Source organism: Ostrea edulis, chromosome 5 (assembly GCF_947568905.1).
Source record: "Ostrea edulis chromosome 5, xbOstEdul1.1, whole genome shotgun sequence".
In the NCBI taxonomy this organism is placed as follows: Eukaryota; Metazoa; Mollusca; class Bivalvia; order Ostreida; family Ostreidae; genus Ostrea; species Ostrea edulis.
This window is the reverse complement of record NC_079168.1, coordinates 69,098,322-69,120,847: the sequence shown is the minus strand read 5'-3', so window position 1 is coordinate 69,120,847 and position 22,526 is coordinate 69,098,322. Positions and strand designations below refer to the sequence as shown.

At 34.7% G+C, this 22,526-nt stretch overlaps 2 protein-coding genes across 5 annotated transcripts in view; one reads left to right on the top strand and one right to left on the bottom strand.

Moving 5' to 3' along the window:
• LOC125651438 (probable ATP-dependent RNA helicase DDX28) overlaps nucleotides 1-12,030 on the bottom strand; it is a 36,976-nt gene extending 24,946 nt beyond the window's left edge. Inside the window, exons 1-8 of one of the 4 annotated variants that reach the window (XM_048880026.2) lie at nucleotides 11,993-12,030; nucleotides 8,670-8,857; nucleotides 7,267-7,354; nucleotides 6,748-7,020; nucleotides 6,344-6,457; nucleotides 4,647-4,704; nucleotides 3,235-3,374; nucleotides 1,809-1,874 (exon numbers count right to left, since the gene is read on the bottom strand). In XM_048880026.2, coding sequence (XP_048735983.1) covers nucleotides 1,809-1,874; nucleotides 3,235-3,374; nucleotides 4,647-4,704; nucleotides 6,344-6,457; nucleotides 6,748-7,020; nucleotides 7,267-7,329 — 714 coding nt within the window. In that variant the 5' untranslated portion in view covers nucleotides 7,330-7,354; nucleotides 8,670-8,857; nucleotides 11,993-12,030. Of the gene's footprint in view, nucleotides 1-1,808; nucleotides 1,875-3,234; nucleotides 3,375-4,646; nucleotides 4,705-6,343; nucleotides 6,458-6,747; nucleotides 7,021-7,266; nucleotides 7,355-8,665; nucleotides 8,858-11,857 lie in introns of all 4 variants that reach the window. The other 3 variants (XM_048880028.2, XM_048880025.2, XM_048880027.2) reach the window with 3 other exon arrangements.
• A 206-nt stretch (nucleotides 12,031-12,236) lies between these two features.
• On the top strand, nucleotides 12,237-21,023 carry LOC125652502 (BRISC and BRCA1-A complex member 2-like). Its single transcript, XM_048881732.2, has 11 exons — nucleotides 12,237-12,412; nucleotides 13,987-14,063; nucleotides 14,983-15,074; nucleotides 15,607-15,798; nucleotides 17,272-17,346; nucleotides 17,436-17,536; nucleotides 17,965-18,064; nucleotides 18,193-18,263; nucleotides 19,888-19,970; nucleotides 20,506-20,656; nucleotides 20,854-21,023. Exons 1-11 carry the CDS (start codon nucleotides 12,309-12,311, stop codon nucleotides 20,915-20,917), a joined length of 1,110 nt encoding a protein of 369 aa, XP_048737689.1. The 5' UTR covers nucleotides 12,237-12,308; the 3' UTR covers nucleotides 20,918-21,023.
• Nucleotides 21,024-22,526: the final 1,503 nt, after the last annotated feature.

Sequence of the window (22,526 nt, the reverse complement as noted above, 5' to 3'; positions counted from 1 at the left end):
GTCATCCATGTACATGACACATAGTCTCATGGTGATACACCCATGTCTTATGGTATGACTATGTCAAAACCCTATAATCAATTTTGACCTTGAGGTCAAAGTTCAAGGTCATATAGAGGTCATGAAGGTACCCGACACATCGTCTCATGGTAATACACTCATGTGTCAAATATGGTATACCTATGTCAAAGAACAAAGAAGTCATGGCCCTGACACAAATCCATTGTAAAAACCTTTAATTTTGACCTTGAGGTCAAGGTCATATGGAGGTCATGAAGGCATCCGACACATCGTCTCATGGTGATACACTCATGTGTCAAATATGGTATGCCTATGTCAAAGAACAAAGAAGTTATGGCCCGGACACAAATCCAATGTAAAAAAACAAACTTCAATTTTGACCTTGAGGTCAAGGGTCAAGGTCATATAGAGGTCATGAAGGTACTCGACACATCATCTCATGGTGATCCACCTGTGTGCCAAATATGGTATGCCTAAGTCAAAGAACAAAGAAGTTATGGCCCAGATACGAATCTGCACAGACAGACAGATGGACAGACAGACGGACGGACAGACAGACCGACGGACGGACAGACAGACAGAGTGATTCCTTTATACCCCCCTGAACTTCGTTTGGGGTGTATAATAAAACATTATTATTAAGATCGATAGTAAGATTTTTTTTTTGGTAGAACACAATGCTAAGTATCTAAAAACTACTCTAAAATGTAAGTTTAAAAGCTAAAACACTATTGGTATAAATGTTCTAGGGAAAAGGTAAGAAATACACATGAAAACAGAATCACATATCACACGATAAAAGCAAGACAATATAGGTGGGTCTTTAAATTTCTTTTACATCACACAGAAGATTTTTTTCCATCGCCAGGTGAAGTGCCACAAATTTAGACCGATACAAGGCACTGAGTGCCGTAGCAGTGAGAGGTCTTCATTATGCCAATGCCTGCTGTGATACGTATCCAATAGACACCCGACTGCCTGGCACTTTCCACAGTAACAGTCACTACCTATCAGGGATGTGACTGAATTCCTCAGAAATCAGAGGAAAACTGGTCAAAAAGGGAGGAAAACACCTCACCCTACCTAAAAAATATCACTATCTGCCACTTTAGATCAAATCCAGAGTGTTTCATTTTTTCGAAAATTGAGCAAATCAGAGGATTTCCTCTGAAAAGAGGACAAATCACACCCCTGTACCTATGTTAAACGTCTTAGGTCTGACTTGGCACAGATACAAATATAGACCCCCCTAGGTCAAAATTCTTACGTTTACTCAATGACAACAAAAAACGGGGAGAAATGTCTCTATTCACAGAATTCTAAATGCAACACAGTTCAAGTAGCCAATGGTGTCATCAAACTGAAACACACTCGAAATGTTCACTATGATGTCATAAAATCAATAAATAAATATGCAAATAGTATAACTTGTAGAAAATTAAAGGAATGTAAAAGCATTTCAGGTAATACTTACTGCTAAATTCATTTTTGGTGTCGTATGAAACCTAATCAATGTTAAGCCGATCTAGTTGCGCTAGACAATATGATGTAATTACTGAAATTATGGCATTCTGATGTGAACTAAGAGGCAGATCAATGAGCTTAATCTACTTTTTAAAAAATGTGTTTTAAACAACAGGAAAAAAAATTCACAAACAGTGGATATGCCTTAAACATTTGGGGTATAAACATTAATTCATTAAAAATAGTTTGAATTTTTATTATCAGCTCCACATGTAGTGTTAATTGATTAGCCGTTCTATGGCTGTATATCAACAGATACTTACTGTAGTGTGCCGACCTCCGGTCAGAGCTCTGAACACCAGCAAATCGTCAAACACCACGGCAACCCCCTGTAAACGTGGTTACACAAATAGTGAAAAACACAAGAGGATTAAAAAACCAAGAGGCCCATGGCCATATCATTCACTTGAGTCACTTTGGCCTATATTTAAAGATTTTCCCTAATATATATTCGCATGTAAAACTTTGACCCAACCTACTCCTGGGGCCATGATTTTAACAAACTTGAATCTGCACTATCTCAGGAAGATTTCATGTAAATCTCATCTTTTCAGGCCCAGTGATTCTTCAGACGAAGATTTTCAATGATTTTCCCTATACATTAGTGTGTGAATTTTAGCTCTTCTGGCCCAGTGGTTTTTGAGAAGATTTTTAAATGACCCTCACTCTACATTTGCATTTTTTGTGATTATCTCTCATTTGAAGGAGCCCTTTATTTGTGATTATCTCTCATTTGAAGGAGCCCTTTATTTGTGATTATCTCTCATTTGAAGGAGCCCTTTATTTGAGCAAATTTGAAAGCTCTTCACCCAAGGATGCTTCTTGCCAAGTTTGGTTGAAATTGGCCCAGTGGTTCTGGAGAAGAAAGCGAAAATGTAAAAAGTTTACAGACAGACGGACAGACAACTGACAACTGGTGATCAAAAGCTCACTTGAGCTTTCAGCTCAGGTGAGCTAACAAGATTGGTTTGTAAAACTTGAATGCCTCTTGTGACAGTCTTTGGAAACCAATTTTTGTAAAATGTACCACTGAATTACAAAGGCCTTTTAAATAAAGTTCAATCAGAAATCAGGTTAAAAGTCAAGGTCACAGTTTTGTAAAGCATAGCACCACCTGAAAGGCTTTGTCACAGAGAGTACATGCAAGAATATAAAAACCCTCTCTCATAAACAAAAGAAATTGTTATCAATGTTCCCAGTTTTCAAAATGGGGTAAAAATTCAAGATCATGGTGTTATCCAGCATGGCACTATTTGAAAAACCTTGCAAAAAGGAGTACATCCACTAAATAAGAAAGACTGACAGACAGACAGACACACAAAAACTGTACATCCCTGAATCTTAAATTCCAGGTAGGGGGATAATTACCATTAGGAAATGAATCTTATAATTCTTTTCTTGATGCAGGTATCATAGGGAAAATTGGACAGAAAACTTAGCCCATTGATGAAAAAATTTCTGTCCAATTTTCCTTATGATACCACCATTTAGAAAAAAAATTATAAGATTCATTTCTTATCATTTATCATTATTCAAATATTCTAAAACATTGAGCTTAAATAATAAAACATGATTTTGTTTTCAAATTCTTACAACATATCAATACACAACATAAGTCTTTGTAAGGTTTACTTTGATGCAGAAATCAAACAAATTTTAAAGCCAATCAAAATCAACCTGCCTGCTTACCCTGAGTTGGTGAACGAGTTCTCGAGATGGAACAAGTATGATAGCTCGTGGACAGTTGTTGACCTCGTTTGGATTAGAAGTTTTCTGCCATAACAGGTTCTCCATGATGGGAAGCAAATAGGCAAGAGTTTTTCCACTGCCTACAAGCAAGTAAAATTTCGAATAAAATGAGAAAAATTGACATTTCTAGTACAGTGTATATGGCATGTATCCATGAACCACTAAAAAGAATGTTACCATTGTACACTTATTACAGTTACATACTTACATTTACTGAATCTTTTCTCTTATATTTCTTTTGAAATTGACATTGCTTTTATCATAGACAATAGACATTGCAAAATAGTTTGATCCAGTTTTTTTAGTATCACCTGTCTGCATAATCATTACCAAATATGGAGCATTGTCAAGGTCAAAGGGTGCATTGCCTGTTCCATTTAAAGTAACAAAATGGTCAACAATGTATTTCAGTACTAGATCGAGTTCATATTTTTAGAAAATACATAAAAATATAAATATAAACAGTAAAATGTCTTTATTTGTTGTTTTATCAGGTGATGAAGGTAGCAATCATTGCAGAAAAAATTTACATAACCCACACAATGCTAGCTACCTTCATCATCTAATAAAACAACCTAGAAAGCATTTTATTGTTTAATTATTCATTTTTTTTTTTTCATATTTAACTTTTGGGTAACTTGCTATGATTTTTCAAATCCACACACGTTCTGATATCTTGAGCATAAAAAAAACAACATGATTAAATGCAAATTTTAATGTCAGGACTTGAGTGTTTCTAGAACATTACCATTATCATAAGTGTACAAATGGTATGCTTACCCAACATTTGAATTAAAATTATTCATCGTATTTCTGAGGTGTAAAATTCTGTACTTAGGACGCATAAGCTCACCCATCTGAGCTGAGCAGTGTCCTTAAGAAATATAGATTTACCAGTCTGAGCCGCACACAAAAAACTTATGACATGTGAGCTTACCCTTGTGAGCTGCACACCGAACATTTGTGCTTTACAGTGTAAGCTCATTCATATGAGCTGAACATTTGTACATAAGAAATGTAATTTGACCTGAACATTTGTACATAAATGTAATTTGACCTGAACATTTGTACATAAATGTAATTTGAGCTGAACATTTGTACATAAATGTAATTTGACCTGAACATTTGCACATAAATGTAATTTGACCTGAACATTTGTACATAAATGTAATTTGACCTGAACATTTGTACATAAATGTAATTTGAGCTGAACATTTGTACATAAATGTAATTTGAGCTGAACATTTGTACATAAATGTAATTTGACCTGAACATTTGTACATAAATATAATTTGACCTGAACATTTGTACATAAATGTAATTTGAGCTGAACATAAGAAATGCTAGTTTACCAGTCTGAGCTGCACACAGAACATTTTTCCCAAGTAACACCTCTGGTATTGTCTGCTTCTACAAATAAAATAACTTACATTTATCTCCCTGGGTAAAAGCACTTTTGGGATTGTTTGAAATACATTCAATGAGACAGAATTTTGTCAGTTTTCTCTTGCTTTTTGGCTACTTTTTATATTGAGTACAGGTATGTGGAATCAACGTTATGACCACGACAACCATCTCCCAACATTCTTCTGCCATCAGATACTTTGATATTCTTTACTGCAGCAGTAATAATTCAATTTTTTTAAATTTACAAGTTGTTAATTAATGAAAATACAATCTGTATTGCTAATGGTAAATTTCAAGAAAATGCTACTTCTCAAAAACAAAATAAAAATAAAACAACATCACAGCAATGGATTTAACAAAATGTTGGGGAAAAAAGTTTGATCACTTACAAATTTAGTATAATGAAGTATTAGCATATGTTACTTACAATTTGAAAATAAATGAATGTTAAAAGGTCTGAATTTCAGGTGACCTTCTCCGATAGTTGTATGTATTTTCAACACTTTTTTTGTTGTTTATCTGGCTTCCCTGTGTTAATAAATGATCAGACAATCATAGTGTTAATAAATGATCAGCAAGAGTTACCTCCCATAATAACAGAACTTTTAAACAACTTTCAACAGATTGGATAATTTTACCCATTTTTTAGTTGTTTTTATTTTTTGTTTTTATTTTTTAATATTTTTTTGGGGGGAGGAGTCATTCTTTCTCTGTCTTTACTGTTCTAATCTTGAAATAAATAATACAGGGACATTTAGCATGGTTCTTAGTTTGTACTATTAAATACTGTGGTATTATTATAGCATAGTACTATAAATAAATATTATTTCATGGATGTAGCAAGTACTCCATGATCAGTAACAGCAATCACACTAAATTTCTAATATGCTAACAAAACATACATGCAGTATGCAGAAATGTTTTATTTTCTTGCATATGGTCAACGGCACCAAATGTAACAGGAAAGGTGAAAATGTATGGCTGAACAGGCAACTGAACTCAGTGACAGAACCCCTGCATTTCTAGCTAAGTGCTTTAACCACTGAACTATCCAGGCTGATATCACAGTTGATCTACCACTAGCACTACATTCCTCCCTCCTTAAATTGTCTTTGCCCTTGAAGACACAACCCAAATTCTTTTGCCCCTGGCAAGACTTTAACCCATGCAAGTTCAGGGGAGGTCAACAGCTCCAAATGTAACAGAGAGATGAAAATTTATGGCTAGACCAGGAATCAAACCCAGCACCCCTACATTTCTAGTCAGGTGCTCTAACTACTGAGCTATCCTGGCCAATATCACAGTCCATATATCCCAAATCATTACAGATATAAGAAGTCATAAACTACTTGAAATCCAGCAAGTTTATATATTCCCCTAAGAATTTACCATATACAATCATGAATGAAGGTAGAATTTTTAGCGAAATACAAATTTAGCATTTTCCCCATAAAAATGGGTATATATATTTAGCAAGTGCTAATTTTAACAAATTTATAATTCCAAGAAAGATAAATATTACCTTCGATATGGAATAAATTGTAAGCAATATTCAATTTTAGCAATCTCAACACCCTCGCTAATAATGCCAAAATTCAATCCTCGCTAAAAATCCTGCTCATACAAACTGATTTGTGCTGACCTGAACATCTGTGGGCACCTCTATTCCTGCCGACTTCAACCTTTGACATAATTCTTCACCAATCTTCAGGTCAGAAAACCCACAAAGTTCTTCGTCTTTTAACACGGCTGGGTTCTAAAAGCAAAGCAACAAAATAACAGGAAATCACGCACAAATAATTTTCTACTTGCTTTGATCAGATGTTTACCAGTCTGATTGAAACCATCCCTTTCTCCTTAAATTCATCCTGATGAGTGTGAGAAGGGGGTGATTTTAATCATACTGTGTGTTTACTAAACAGATATATTTTCCATTCATTTTGGTTTTACTGAACACTGAACATTACTGTAACAGCAGTACCTAGTTTAGACAGAGCATTGAAGATGAATCAGTTACTAGACAATAAACATTACAGCAATACTTACTCTAGATAGGGCATTGATGGTGAACCAGTCTCGGGCCATGGCCGATTTATAATGCTTCCATCCATGCGATGCCAGTGCTTTGGGGTTGTTCTCATCAAATTTTCCCCTCGTGTGGAAGTTATGTTCCTTCTTCTTGCAGGTTATTAGCAGAGCACCCTTCCGTTGTTGTTTCAGACTTTCTTCATAAATAACCTTCTTCAGTTTTACTTTCTCGATGTTTCGCAGCATTTTTATCGGAACTTTTAATGTTGGAATCTCTTTAGTTGTCACCTTCTACAAAATTGTAATAGAAACTATTAAAGACAGTAGCCGCTAGTAAATTATATCCTATATCTATAAATAGCAAATTTCCTATCAAACAATGACAATATGTAATAGAAACTATTAAAGACAGTAGCCACTAGTAAATTATATCCTATATCTATAAATAGAAACTATTAAAGACAGTAGCCGCTAGTAAATTATATCCTATATCTATAAATAGCACATTTCCTATCAAACAATGACAATATGAATTACCTGTCTAATGAAAGTTTTCACTGCACAACTAAGGCATCTGCGAAGGAGCATTTCTTTGGCCATTCCTTATCTAACTGGTCTGTAACAGCTACCAAAAAAAGTGAACCTTTGAAAAGTTTATACATATCCTAAAATATTGCAAAAGACATGTTTTCCCTTATTGCAAAAGACATGTTTTCCCTTATTGCAAAAGACATGTTTTCCCTTAAAATGCTATCAACTTCATGGAGTTTGGTCCAAAACATGTCTTTCTATCATACAACAGAACCATACATACACTCTTTTCCGCATTTTTATCAATTTGAATATTTAAATAAAACCTATTCAATTTATTCATTAAAACATAATTACCATAAATATTTAATAATACAATTGAAAATATACATTCAATGTACTCTTGTATTTACATGGAACATCGGCCATTCAGAATTGATACCGATATTCTGTATCACTCTTAACCATTCCAATTTTGAAAATAAAAACTTTTATGATCAGAGAATGAAATCCATGAAGATTATTGTATAATTTATTGGAATTAAGTGGATTTGGCCTCAACCACAATATTCCACAGGTAACTGGTGTTTCACAGCATAAATTTTCCAGATGTGGGTAAGCCTTCATGCCATATTTGATTTTATAGTAAACAAAGAATACACATTTTTATAAACCCTGCATGATCAGAGTAATAAGGTCACTTGAGTACGAAAAATTGGCTTGAATTTTCTCCATTCTTTATGATAACCTTCACCTGTAGTATGGTGAACACTCAGATTTCTGTTTCTTCATCATTAGTGCTCTGTGTGGACACTACGATGTACTGGCAGACCTAATTGTTGATAGTTTAAGAGGACAATGAATTGTTACATATATTAATCAGTCATCACATTGACAGCAATCATGGTGATTGACACATATGCATACTTCTGTAACAGGAAAGAGAAAATGCAACAGGATTCGAACCCAGGCCCCCTGAATCTCTAGTCAGGTGCTCTACCAAATGAGTTAATTGGCCACTGGTGATAGAACCCGCCTGACCACTAAATTCCTCTCTCCTTAAATGTCCTCACACTTGAAGACATCAACCCAGGATCTTTATCCCCTAGCAGATAATACCACCTGTCAGTTCCAGGAGTTGGTCTACAGACTCTATTCACACTCATGGTGGACACCACCATTAAAATCCAAAAACAAGGCTGGTCTTCAGCACCAAATGTAACAGGAATGGAGAAAATACAATGGTCCAGACCAGGATTCAAACCTGGGCCCCCTGAAGGTGCTCTACTGAGTTATCTGGCCCGTCTGACCGCCACTCTTCTATAAGTCTATAACACCTCAAGAGACAACAATTAATACATTCCCACTGCTTAAAATGCTTGTATTATATCTGTGGATTATGTACTTACTATCACACCTATGTAGTAAATTGAATCCACAACCATTTAACTCCAAAATGAAACACGTCCTCCTTTGGTCAGCATTGAGGCTTGTGGCATATGGCCCAGTAAAAGGGAGACTCAAATGTTCGGATTTCTGACTACTCTCTGAATTACATTCATCGCTGACTTGATTTAAACTGAAAGTACTGTTGGACCTGAAATAACATTGTTGAAAAGTTATGTCCTTCAAATTGTAACTGTTAACTAACAAGTATCCCCTTTGTGTTGGAAATGAATTTTATATTGTTTAATCTTACTCGTAACACTCACTCGCGACATATGTGCACCTACAGGGTCATAAAAGCTGTCACTATCACTATCTACACTAATTTACAAAAATTCTTATTGTTATCAAAAGGTAATAACAGTTGGTAGGAATAGGGTACCAAATGGCATTATTATTTATTATGGGACCCCTGAATCTAAAGTTTCTAGTATACTAGAAATAACCTATCTAGTCACAGTCTTAGTGTAAAACTTTTTTGAGCTCTGGCTGTTTACCAAATAGATTGTATCTTGCTTAACGTCTCGCTCGAGAATTTTTCACTCATATGGAGACGTCACCAAGACCAGTGAAGGGCTTCAAATTTAGGCCTATGCTCGGCACTTATGGTCATTGAGCAGTGAGGGTTCTTTAGCATGCCACACCTACTGTGACATGGGTCATCCGTTTTTAAGGTCATCTCCGAGGACCCATGACATTCATACCTGATGACGAGCGTTTGGCGATGGACCTGTCACTACCTGTTTTAACGACTTCGGTCTGTCGCGGCCGGGATTCGAACCCCGGCCTCCCGCATGCGGGGCAAACGCTCTAACCTCTCGACTGGTCCAAATCAAACACATCGTATTCAGGACTCGAAATTAACATATGCCCGTCAGTCTGTGACTGGTTAATATTCTGGCGGACTGACTAACATTTGTTTTAGTCAGTCCGAAGAGACTGGTTAATTTTCTAAAGCATCATTTTGGAAAATTTACTTATGGAATCTTATACACACATTTGGCATGCCTCCGTAGTTATCAGACAAAATCTGATTCGTAAATATAGATTCCTACATAAGTGTTACAATATTGTCTGAGGCATATTGAGTTAAATTTCATTTTAATAACATTAACAAAATATGTTTAATTATTTCTGGAAAACTGTTGGACTGGTAAATTTTTCTGCGGACTGGTTGAAATTATACTCTATTAGTCCGGCTGGACTGGTAACATAAAAAGTTAGCTTCAAGCCCTGGTATTTGGGTTATGTCCAAGACATGGTGTTATGTCGATATCATCGATATTGATGATATCAAATCGATGTCGATTCATGATTGTCAACAAAGTACCCGTTGCAAACATTTTCCCGTAATTCAAGCCTATATGACCTTTGATGACATCTCAGTTTATCTAAATATTCATATTCTTTTCGACATAGCATAGGGTCGCACATATGGTCGATTAAATTATCATTTGTGTACTTATTTTACCTTGCTGTCGATATCGACAACATCAATGATATCGTATTGATATTGAATCAATATTGTTAAACAATTCGTTATGACTGTCCTAGCTACTATATTTCTTTACACTTGGGTATAAATTTCGCTATGTTGCACTAAATGAGTTCCCCTTACTGTCGATATCGTCGATACTGTATTGATATCGAATCGTTATCGTTTCAAGATTTTGTTGTGACATTCTACCAACTATATTTCTTCATTGTTGTTTGTCTGTTTATAAATTTAATACTGACTGAGATTCCCTTGTTGTCGATATCGACGATATCGTGTTGATATCGAATCATGATTGTAAAACAAATGGTTGTGCATGTCCTTGAATACTCCTCATCATCCCTTCCTCTCATTAAAATATCTTTTATATGTTTTTCCCTATTTCTTAAATCCTTCGGGAAAATATTCATCAGATTATAACAAGTAAAAATATCCTGCAATTTCCAAAAGGGTCTTTAACACGATATTAAAATTCATTTTCATTCACATTCTCAAACCTTTGAAAAATGTTTTCTTTCCATCACGTTATGTTTTCATACACTATACGTTGTATCTTTTTCATCTGGATTTGAATGCTTTTACGTAGACTTAGTGTATAAATGAATGATAAATGTATGTTTCAGATTTGTTTTCAATTTCCAACTGTAATTGAAATGCATGGAACAAAATAATACTACATACAGGACAAAAAAAATCATTATTGACATAAAATTGTAAATAAATTGCAAGGCATAAATTCAAACAATATGAAACACAGTATCAAGTGCGACAAAAGGCAATCATTCAGAATCATGTTTTGACATCGATACAATATCGTCTATATTGACAGAGGAGAAGCGAAGTAAATTGAAAGTTTTCAAACACCCAAACAAGTGTAAACACAGTATTAAAGGCAATACAGACAACTTCAAGCGATTGTAATTTAGTATCGATGTCTGCTACCTAACAAAGTTATTTATATAAAAATATTTCAAAATGTTCACAATAACTATGGTATCAAGTACAAAAAGGACTTTTCAAATGATAAGAGTTCGACATCGATACGAATCGACAATAAGGAAAACTTGGGCAATGCGATATTTCTAATCATAAGCACAAGTTTAAAGAAGGACAGTAGCAAAAAACTTCACAACCAACTGCTTACCAATCCTGATTCGATATCGACATGATATCGTCGATATCGACAGTAATAGAAACTTAATAAATTTAGAATGCTTAAACACATGTACATCTATAAAAAAAGCAGTGGCAAGGATGGTCACAAAAAACTTATAAATATTGTAACAGGAAGGGAGAAAATGCAACAGACCAGGCCGGGATTCGAACCCGGGTCCCCTGAATTCTCTAGTCAGGTGCTCTACCAACTGAGTTATCTGGCCACCTGTGATCGAACCCGGCTGACCGCTACAATATCATGGTTTGATATCGACATGATATCGTCGATATCGACAGCAAGGGATACTTTGTTAATGCAAATTACCTAAACATCTGAACAATTATCAGAATGATGCAGGCAAGGACATGCACATAGGTAGAAAAAGTTGATTTCGACCCCTAACATTATGAGTATATTGAAGGCATTCTAACTGTGGTGAGAGCCTGTCCCGAGACACAGATTATTCTAACTAGGGTTCTCTGTTTTAGTGTAAACTTAACAGTTTAGTAGGGCAGCCAATATAATCATGGGTTGAAACCCACTCTCCTGTTTCTGTATCTGCTCATAAACCTGTGCTCCCTCTAACAGTATCTCCGTCAATAAAAAAATACATGAACTTCTATAAATATTCTCACATGTAATGTTCCGATGAAATCGTAACTGGAAGTCACCTAAAGATATTAAATTGAAAAGCAGATGAGTAAAGAAAATAAAAACCCGGATTGAATTAATCTTGATGATCAACCAGTTTTGGGGTGTTTTATTATTTACAACAATTCAAAATCTGTTCATATTTTTTTTACATTAAGATTATGATTTCAATAATCTGCAAATGTATATTTTAGCATCGACTATTTAAATCCGTCTTTTGAAATCCTATTTTTTCACTTTTACAATTTTTAGGAAGTGACTGAGTTTGAGCTGAGTAAAAAATATTAAATAAAATTAGAAATGCAGATTTCGCCACAGTTTAACAGAATAGTTGAGTCAATGATAGTGGACGGAAAATTTGGTGTCTGCAACGGGATAATTAGAATCAACGATGTGAAATCAGGGTGAGTCTAACTAAGAAGGGAAGATGAGGACCGAGCTATACTAGCTACTAGTTAAGTAACTTAACACTAAAACAGCTAGTTAGAATAATAGTCTAACTCTGTCTCGGGACCGGGTCCGTAGGACATTATCACTTTAAAGATAGAACATTGTATCTACTTAACAGCACAGGCATCAGAAGTGTGGATCTTACCGGTATGTACACCCCCCCCCCCACCCCCCCCCTCTAGAATGAAAGTATTTTATACAGAACCAACAAAAGTGTACCCAAATTATGTTATTTCCCCACCGAACACCCTCATATTGTACCTTCTGTAAGCTTGTGAGATGACCACTTGTGAGATACTAATATATGTAAAGGTGTGCAAAAAAATATGTAAACAAACGGGGCTACCTACTTCGAGACCGATTCACTGGGTATAAACAAATTTTATCGAAGGAATATATCTAATGTAGTTCTACTTGTGTCTTTCGTCTAAACCCCATCCGTTTTATTTGTTGTATTATGCCATTTATTTCATCATACCTGAGCTTTACCGGACGTGCCAAGGAAATAGATTTAAGCAGTTCTTATTTTTAGACGCTGAAAAAACAAAGATTTGAAAAAGAAATGTTTTCAATACAGCTAAATTCCATCAATTTTTTCGTAATTTTTTAAATAGCTTAAATTCGGTACCTGTGCTTCCTCACATGATTTAACAAGTTCTGTGATTTTTCTACATTTTTTCAAGGGTCCTGTGGCTTTCGAATTGGGAAAAATTGTTGACATTTCAGTCAAATGGGAAAAATCAATTTTGTCGTAAATAAGTTTTAAAATCATATCAAACATTATATTATCTTTATTTTACACATCTAATTTTCTTAAAATATAAATGTTTATTCAGTATATACATACAAATATATACATAAATACCAAGAATAACCCATGAAAGTTCGAAAGCTTATTTCCAATGGAGTCCTTTGATGCACGGATATTGGCGCTAGGGGATCATTTATGTGGGAGGAAACCGAAGTACGTGGAGGAAACTCGCGTGTCTGTGTGGGCATCATACCCTCTCACATACCACTGTTGATCACAGAAATTGAACTCAGGTAGCAGCGGTGAAAAGTGAGAGTGCTACCCTTGCACTCCTCAGACTCCCTGGTGTTATAATAATAATGATTGGTTTTTATATAGAGCTTTTCAAGCGTATGCTGCTCAAAGTGCTTTACAATCCATTATTACCTCAGCAGACCTTATATCAATCTAGAACTTTCTCAGCCTCCTAGGAAGCAAACAGTGCAAGCTGCCATTACAAGCGCTAGAGCACTAACATTCTAACAATATCTTTCACTGTCTATAGCCAGGTACCCCTTTCACACTTGGGTGGAGTGAGGAAATTCATGTAAAGTGCCTTTCCCAAGGACACAACGTCGGCCCTGCCGTGGCCAGGACTCGAACCATGACCTTTCAGTCAAGTCTGACAGCTTAACCATTAGGCCACCGACGCCACTAAAAAATTATCAATCTATGAAAGTGATTGGTTTTTTAAAAAGTCTAAAATTATTACAAACTTTTTTTTTTTTTGCTCTGTAGAAGTAGCACATTGAGGAAAGGTCCCTGTGGAGACCGGTTTAAGGTGAACATTCCTTATGCAGGCCAGACACTGACTTGTAAGTATCATCTGACATCTTATGTGTCATGCATAACATACATTTACTTTAACAATTCCTGCTGTGGTAGCCATCTTATGGGACAAAATCACCTTTTTTTTCACCAAGTTTTTACTGCAGCTATGTAAAAACTAATTTAGAGACTTCAATCCTCACATTCTCAAATGCTACCTTCCAACTTGCATATTCAAATTTATATTAGTTTCATCCATGGTTAGATGTTGGATGCATAATGAATGAAAACTTCTTCCCTGTTTTACTAGTAGGAGGAGGAATCTCACCCTTAGTAGTCGTGTATAGACACGCTGTCTCATTCCATTCACTTAATGGGCATTATTGAGTTGTCTTATCATTTACAGCAAATTACAGCTAGACAACACATGAGCCCCGCCAGATAGAAATCGACCTTATGGCAAAATTTTCACAATTTCATATTGTTATCATTTTAGATTGTTTGTTTTTGAAATAGTGATCAAAAAATCTATGAAATTGTGATCAAAAAATCGAAAACAGGACCTAAATATCTGTAGTAATAACCAAGATATTGAAGTTTGAAAATGACACTTTTATAAAGTCACTTTAAAAAACACCGATATTTTAGATTCAATTGTGACATCATGAATTTTTCATAACATGTTCTGTTACTTAGTTTTATCAATATGTCATAATGATGTAAATCAAAAATACCAATAATTCAGCTTTGTCTGATGAAATACATATACATAGTGATGATTAGGTTCTCTCTTTCATTTTCATTTCTGCTATTAAAACAGAATTTAAGATGCTTGTGATCTTGTGATCCACTATCGGGACAATATTTAATTTATATACATGTACTATATTGCTATGCAGTGAACTACTATGTTGAAATATTCAAGGAATACTTAAAGCATGTAATCTATTTTGTCACATTTTTAAGGGGAGGTAATCATGGATAATTCTTGCCCTGAGGAACCTCCAGATTTCATATTTGAAGATTCGGATTTTTGTCCAAACGTGGCTGACATTAAGGTATATTGACAATTGGGTACTCCAGGGTAGTTATGTGTTTGGTTCATGTAGATGATAATGTAATAAAATACACATATCAACACTTCCCACAAGTTGCGTCCCTTGTCTGCCATCTCCCGGTTAAAAAGTAGTATTTCCCTACATTGGCCTTTGTAATTTTCTGATCTGTGGCTTCGACATTTGTTATTTTTCCATCAATTGCAGTGAACTACAATAATGCCCCAGGATGAGGCAACCCAGAAACTTGTATAAAAAATTAATAATTAGCTATAATTTACAGTAGTAACCCCTCATATTTGGTAGGTTATAGAAGGAAAACTTGATTTTCCACCGACTGACCTTTGGCTGACGCCTGCAAAGGGATGTAACTTGCTGTGAAGTGTTGATATGCGTATTACATACCAGAAAAGTTAAGGGAAAATAATTGCTCTCATTGATATTTAGAATATTGATAGGAAAATTATAATGAAATATTGTTAATACAAGTCAACACTTTACAAAATATACACAGAGAATAAATTGTTTATTGAAGAGCTTGCTGAAGTGGGATATCCGTAACCCCCATTGTTTGACGGAGGTCGTCACAGAACTTCTGGATCATTACAAAGCTTTCCATGAGCGATTATTGGAGGCTCACTCCAGACTGCAGTTCGAGTACACCTCTCTACTGGATCAAACCGAGTTATCTCGAGATCTTATAGAAGTGTACTCGGAGAGATCAGAGGTAAAATCCACAGGACTTATGAAACATAATTATTATTTCAATTCAGACAGTGTTGTTTGTATTAAACGTTTTGGTCATTGAAAACAGGATTTATTGTTTTTGACCTGTCTGTTTGTCTGTCTGTAACTTTACCCAGGGTAATAACTTTTGAATTATGCAGTTGCAAAGTAGAGACTTTATACAGGGTGAATGAAAGGTCAAGGTCAAATTTATCCCAACTGAATGTGACCATAATCTGGGGAATAGAGTTTCATATCATTTTGATTACTAGTACCGTATATTTAAGAAATGAAGAAGTAAATACAGTTTATAAAGTCATCTGGCCCAAAATATTGATGATTTCACTTGGAGCTCAAACCTTGGTATTCAAATAAGGAATAGATTGGCAAACCCAAATTTCGCTTAGTTTGATCAGCAAAATGATTGGTGTCATATGACGAGAGCTTGAAGCTGGCATAAAATTGCAAAAATGCCATTTTCAATGAAAATATCCACAAATTCAGGTGGTTTTCCTATTAGAAAACATACAGCGCATGCGTCGAGCAAATTCATATTCAAGTATGTTTTTCATCTTAAAATAATACACAATATATATCATTTTCATTTTGCTCGACATATGCGCACATCTTTTCCTGAGCAATAATCTGTATGACAAAATGAAAATCTTTGTGCCTTTTTATGAATGTCAGCGCTTCATGAAAAGTCTACTGGGCTTAAGTGTTGCAGTTCAAAATGAAATTTCTTTTATTTTTATTCTACTTTCATTTTTGCCAGAAATCCCAGCCATTAAACATATCGTATCAAGACTCATATGCACATAGTTTACTACTGCATCACATTCATGAGAATTATAATGACTATATAGACATCAAAGGCAAAACACTCTGAAAATACAGATATTGTAGACGTCCTGTAAATGTACGCTGATTTATTATACAGTGACGCTGTTCTTTTTAACCAATCTAGGCAGTTTTTATCTGATTTGGTTGGTTTTGTTTCATTTCTAAAGTTGATAAAGATAAAGCTAACTTTAAACCTGTAATAACTTTATTTCAAATTCAAATGGAACAATGTGAAAAGTGATAGTTCTAATATTTTTTTATTTGTTTGATTAAGTTTATTTGAAGTGTTTGTTCAAGTTGAAAGTTTCCATGCTTTTATTTACTGATCATTCCAAAGAAATTGTATGTTTTAAGAACAGAAAAAGAAATCATATGTATGGTATTGATAAGTGTTGATGCAAAATGTATCAGACTATTGTATTGAAAATTTCAGTAGTACATGTTGTACTGTAAAAGTAGGGAAAATTTACACTAATTACGTGCGGTCACATCATAAGCGCGTAAATTCCCCCATGTGTATAGTTAAAAATATTTGATATAATATATATTCAGTTATGTAGTTTCCCACACACGTAATGTTGGACGTAAATAACCAATTTTACTGTATAGCATGCTATTGTTTACATTGCAGAAGAGAATTGGGCCGATTAACTTCCTGATCAAACTTCCTGTGGATTTCTCAGACATTCCTCCATATATCTCAAAAGTAAGTATGCATGTAAATATGATTACATATAACATAGATTGTAAGCTTGAGTTTTTCTTACGCCTAACATTATTGTTTTATCATTGTAGGATAACCCTGGTGATAATTCAGCCGTTTTGTTGATAGCATTTCCCTCCCCAGACAGCTCCAGAGTCACCCCCCAATTATATTTATCCCCACGAGTAGAACAGTGAGTTGATGAGTTTCTTTGTTTATCTATCCTTTAGAGATCCGGTTTAGAATAGGTCCTCGGTACCCCTTACTTGTCGTAAGCCTTGACTAAATGGGCAGTCCTTCGGATTAGACCGCAAAAATTGAGGCCCTGTGTCACAGCAGGTGTGGCACGATAAAGATCCCTCCCTGCTCAAAGGCAATAAGCGCCGAGCATAGGCCTAAATTGTGCAGCCCTTCACCGGCAATGGTGACGTTACCGTGTGAGTGAAAAATTCTCAATCAATATACAACCAATCAATCAATCTTTGTTAATCTAAAATGCTATTTCTAGATGTGAACATTTTTAAAATGTCTTGATTTTATGCATATTCAAAACTAAGTACATAGGGACACTGTTCCGTATAGTCTACTTTCATTTTCACTATGCTGTACTTTTGTTTTCAGTGCCTTTGGTGGATCCAGTAACCTGAGGATACCTGCCTTCCCCAGTGGAGGCTGTCTATTAGACTATGTACCCAATGTCTATAAACTTCTACAAAATAAGGTAGACATTCTATTTCACTCTCAGTCTCATGTATATTATCATGCAATTTAGAACAGACATGTTTTATGTACAAAAATTATAAGATATTGTCAGCTTTTAAGATTTTAATCAAAAGTTAATTTTTCCAGGTTGAGAAAACAGTGCAAATGTATGATAGAAAAAAGGATATAATTGCTGCATTCTTAAGTCAGTTTGGCAGGTGAGATTCATTAAAAGGAGTTAGGTCCCTTCTAGATTTCTGAACCATTATTTCTTCTTTAATTATGGAACATGCTCCATTCAAGGCTTGCTTTGGTGCAGAGTGCATACATATTTTTTTTTTAGACTGTTCATGTAGATGAAGAGAAAAGTTATGAAAAAATTATTTCTGTTTATATCAGCCATTAGTGCACAATAAAATGACTTCAAGAAGGAATTGTCTAAATTAGGCTATAGACACTGGGTAGTGAAGTTGTTGTGATTATTTCCATTTTCATATGATCAATATTTTTAACAAAAAAAGAGGATTAAGATTGATTATGTCAGATATATTTTTATCCCTAAATACTCATAAACTTGCAAAATTTATGTTTCCATACTGTTCAGTAGGATGGATAACCGCTGATGATCTTACCCTAACAAATGCCATTGAGCATTTGTGCCCACAGCATGTGTAGACACACCGTAAATCTGGATATTTTTGCGTTGATTTATTTTTACAAATTTGAGTAAAAAACCTATATATTTATTTTTGTGTTTCTTGGTTTTGTGAATTTATGTAAAAACATATTAAGAAACGTGTGAAACATTATTTTTGAGGAAAATATTTTTGCGAATCCAACTGACTCGCAAAATTACTAAAAATTAATCGACAGCAAAAATAACCAGATTTATGGTATATATTTTGTGTTTCGCAACAAAGAGAAACAATTAGTGGGCAATTTGGAGATTACATAATGTGTGACTATTTTAATAAGTTCAATTCAAATCATTTCTGGAGTTTGAGTCATTTTCTGTTTAAATTTAATCATTGCTGGAGTTTGAGTCATTCTGTTCAAATTTAATTTTACATCATTACTGGAGTTTAATACAGTCTGTTTAAATTTAAATCATTGCTATAGTTTGAGTCATTTTCTGTTTAAATTTAAATCATTGCTAGAGTTTGAGTCATTTTCTGTTTTAATTTAATTTTACATCATTACTGGAGTTTAATACAGTCTGTTTAAATTTAAATCATTACTGGAGTGTAATAGTTTGTTTAAATTTAAATCATTACTGCAGCTTGATACATTTAATTTTAGATCATTACTGGAGTTTAATACAGTCTGTTTAATTTTACATCATTACTGGAGTTTAATAGTCTGTTTAAATTTACATCATTACTGGAGTGTAATAGTTTGTTTAAATTTAAATCATTGCTGGAGTTTAATACAGTCTGTTTAAATTATTGCTGGAGTTTAATAGTCTGTTTAAATTTAAATCATTGCTGGAGTTTAATAGTCTGTTTAAATTTAAATCATTGCTGGAGTTTGATAGTCTGTTTAAATTTAAATCATTGCTGGAGTTTAATACAGTCTGTTTAAATTTAAATCATTGCTGGAGTTTAATAGTCTGTTTAAATTTAAATCATTGCTGGAGTTTAATAGTCTGTTTAAATTTAAATCATTGCTGGAGTTTAATAGTCTGTTTAAATTTAAATCATTGCTAGTGTTTGATACAGTCTGTTTGAATTTAAATCATTGCTGCAGCTTGATATACTGTCTATTTAAATTTAAATCATTGCTGGAGATTAATAGTCTTTTTAAATTTAAATCATTGCTGCAGCTTGATACATTTAATTTTAGATCATTGCTGGAGTTTGATGCTGAGGGATTCCGTGAGATTTCTTTTCTGTTTGAGTGGAATGATTTTTTCTTCATTTTGTATGGTAAGTTATGACATTTACTTGAATGATTAAGAGTTGCTTACTTTGAATCTTCAGACAATGATTTAGGGATATTCAAGAAACAACTTGTCTATGTGTAAGATAGGATGTTGCAGATATTTCAGATACAGGAAGGACAGGTAGGTCAGAGGTCTCAGGTCAAGGTCATATTACTCAAGTAATATAAAATGCATTGTAGTGCTGTTTGCTGAATTCAAATTGATACACAAACCATACATTAAATACATACGAATACTGTAGATTCCTTATTCTACAAGAGTACCTGTAATTAATGTCACAAAATGACATGTCAAATTGCAAGAACATGAATTGTGAGTGAACTCTTAATCTAAAGCTTGTACGTGTATTTCACCAATATAGAAATGACATTTTGCGAGTGCTGCTTTTTGCTTTATTGCTCATATTTAGGAATCTACAGAATGTTATTTTTTTTTAATTAACCTCTCTCAGGACTTGAGGAGGCCCCAGTGCTGACTTTATAATCCTTGCGTAATAGTGCCGACATATTTAATTTTAGTTGAGCTCTCTCAGTCTTTCCCACAAGAAGCCCCAGTGCTGACCTTTCAGTCTATATATCACGAATCCAAAGACAAGCCTTATACCGAGATCCATGATGGGTATCCTTATAGTCCGAGGTGGAGCAGTACAGAGATGGTATCCAGAATTAAGTGAGTGTTCAAGCAATATTTCTCTCCACCCTTGTACATTTAAGGGTTCAATCTTTGCTGTCTAAATTTAAAGTTCCTCAGTTTCTGAAGTGTTGATTTGTTGTGGAGGGTGTATTTGCTTATGCAGTGATTTGTATCAGTATCCTGTGTATTATTCCTAATCATTGATAATGAAGTGGTCATTTCTTTATTTACAGGACATACATTCTGGACAATATTCAGACGTTTCAGAAGCAGTCTGTGATGAGTGGGTCTATCTGACAGATGTACTGTAGAAATGCTCCAGTTTATATCATAGTGTTGTTATCACTTATCCACTTGTATTATAAATGTTCAGCAATTCTTCAATAAAAAAGATCATTTTTAAGTGTTACTCTGTTCATTTCACAAATTTATTACCATGTACAGTTGAACTTCAGTATCACGAATATTTGTATCTCAAATACCATGGATATGTCGAAGGGAGTTGGAAGTTTCAACTACATTTTCTTTCTTTACAGTCAAACCTCATCTCGAATTCGATGGAACTGAGAAAAAACTTCCGCCATATTGAGGGTGAAATACTTGGAGAATAAGTGGATGGGACTTCCGAATCGCTTTTACATATCCATGGTATTTGGGATCCCAAAGTTCAACTGTATTTTAACCTCAATATCTCTAACCCTCATATATATTGAAGTTTTTTTTCTCAGCCCCACTGAGTTCCAGGTTTTGAGGTTTGACTGTACATGTAAAATTCGATTCGAGAGGAGTATTCAGTGTTTTCTGCTGATCAAACAATTAACATTTTACTTTAATTATTTCTCTACAATAAAAAAATTAAAGCAAATGACCAGGCTGCATTACAATACTGTGTCAGGATATAACAAGTGTGACCTTTACCTAATCAGTTGCATTGCTTTGACCTTTCAGTTCATCAAGTTTAAAGTTCTATAGAAGCAAAGTAATATTTAAATGGAATGGACAGATGAAGAGACAAACAGGCAGGCGAAAAACATTATGCCCAAAGATCGGAAGGGGGGGGGGGGGGGGGTGTAGGTAAAATGTCCTCAGATAAAAGAAACAATTACATGTATGTGTACTTATTTTAGGCCAGTTGAAATTTAGCATAATCATCAGAGATGCACTAATTGGTATATTAAGATTTCATAGCACTTCTGTCATGCGCAAAAATAAACAGTTTTGAATTTCTTATTTTGGTTCAATCATATAGCACTCTTGCATCAGTGCCAATGGTGCCAAAATATAAATCCGCTAAAATAAGTGCACATACAGTTTGGGCTGCCTTCTGGTGAAACTGGAAGAGTTTTTCTCTCCCACTATCAGTCTGTCTTTGCCCACCCAAACTCTTCAGCTCAACTGAACTTTTCTGATCAATATATATCCTGCATCTGTTATCAGTGCTGTCATTAATTTCTTTGGACCAAAAATTTAACCAAACTGTAAAAGGTACAAATCCTTGGGTGAAGGGGATTCAGGATCAAGTTGTTACAAGACCTGTCATTTGGTATAATTTTGACCTTGTAACTTTGACCTTGATTTTGGTATACTTTTTAGCTCAAGTGAGCTTTTCTGATCGCCTGTTGTCTGTCAGTCCGTCCGTCTGTAAACTTTTTACATTTTCGACTTCTTCTCCAGAACCACTGGGCCTCGACTTCTTCTCCAGAACCACTGGGCCAAATATAACCAAACTTGGCCAAAAGCATCCTTGGGTGAAGGGCTTTCAAGTTTGTTCAAATGAAGGGCCTTGCTCCCTTCAAAGGGGAGGTAATCACAAAAATAGGGTGGGGTCATTTAAAAATCTTCTCAAGAACCACTGGGCCAGAAGAGCTGAAATTTTCATGAAAGCTTCTTAACATAATGCAGATTC

Excerpts from the sequence above, each read along its gene's own strand:
- LOC125652502 (XM_048881732.2), top strand. The coding sequence starts at position 12,309 with ATGCAGATTTCGCCACAGTTTAACAGAATAGTTGAGTCAATGATAGTG. Across the intron at positions 18,264-19,887 it reads TTCTTAAGTCAGTTTGGCAG|ATCATTGCTGGAGTTTGATG; the intron begins GTGAGATTCATT and ends ATTTAATTTTAG. Across the intron at positions 20,657-20,853 it reads GAGATGGTATCCAGAATTAA|GACATACATTCTGGACAATA; the intron begins GTGAGTGTTCAA and ends CTTTATTTACAG.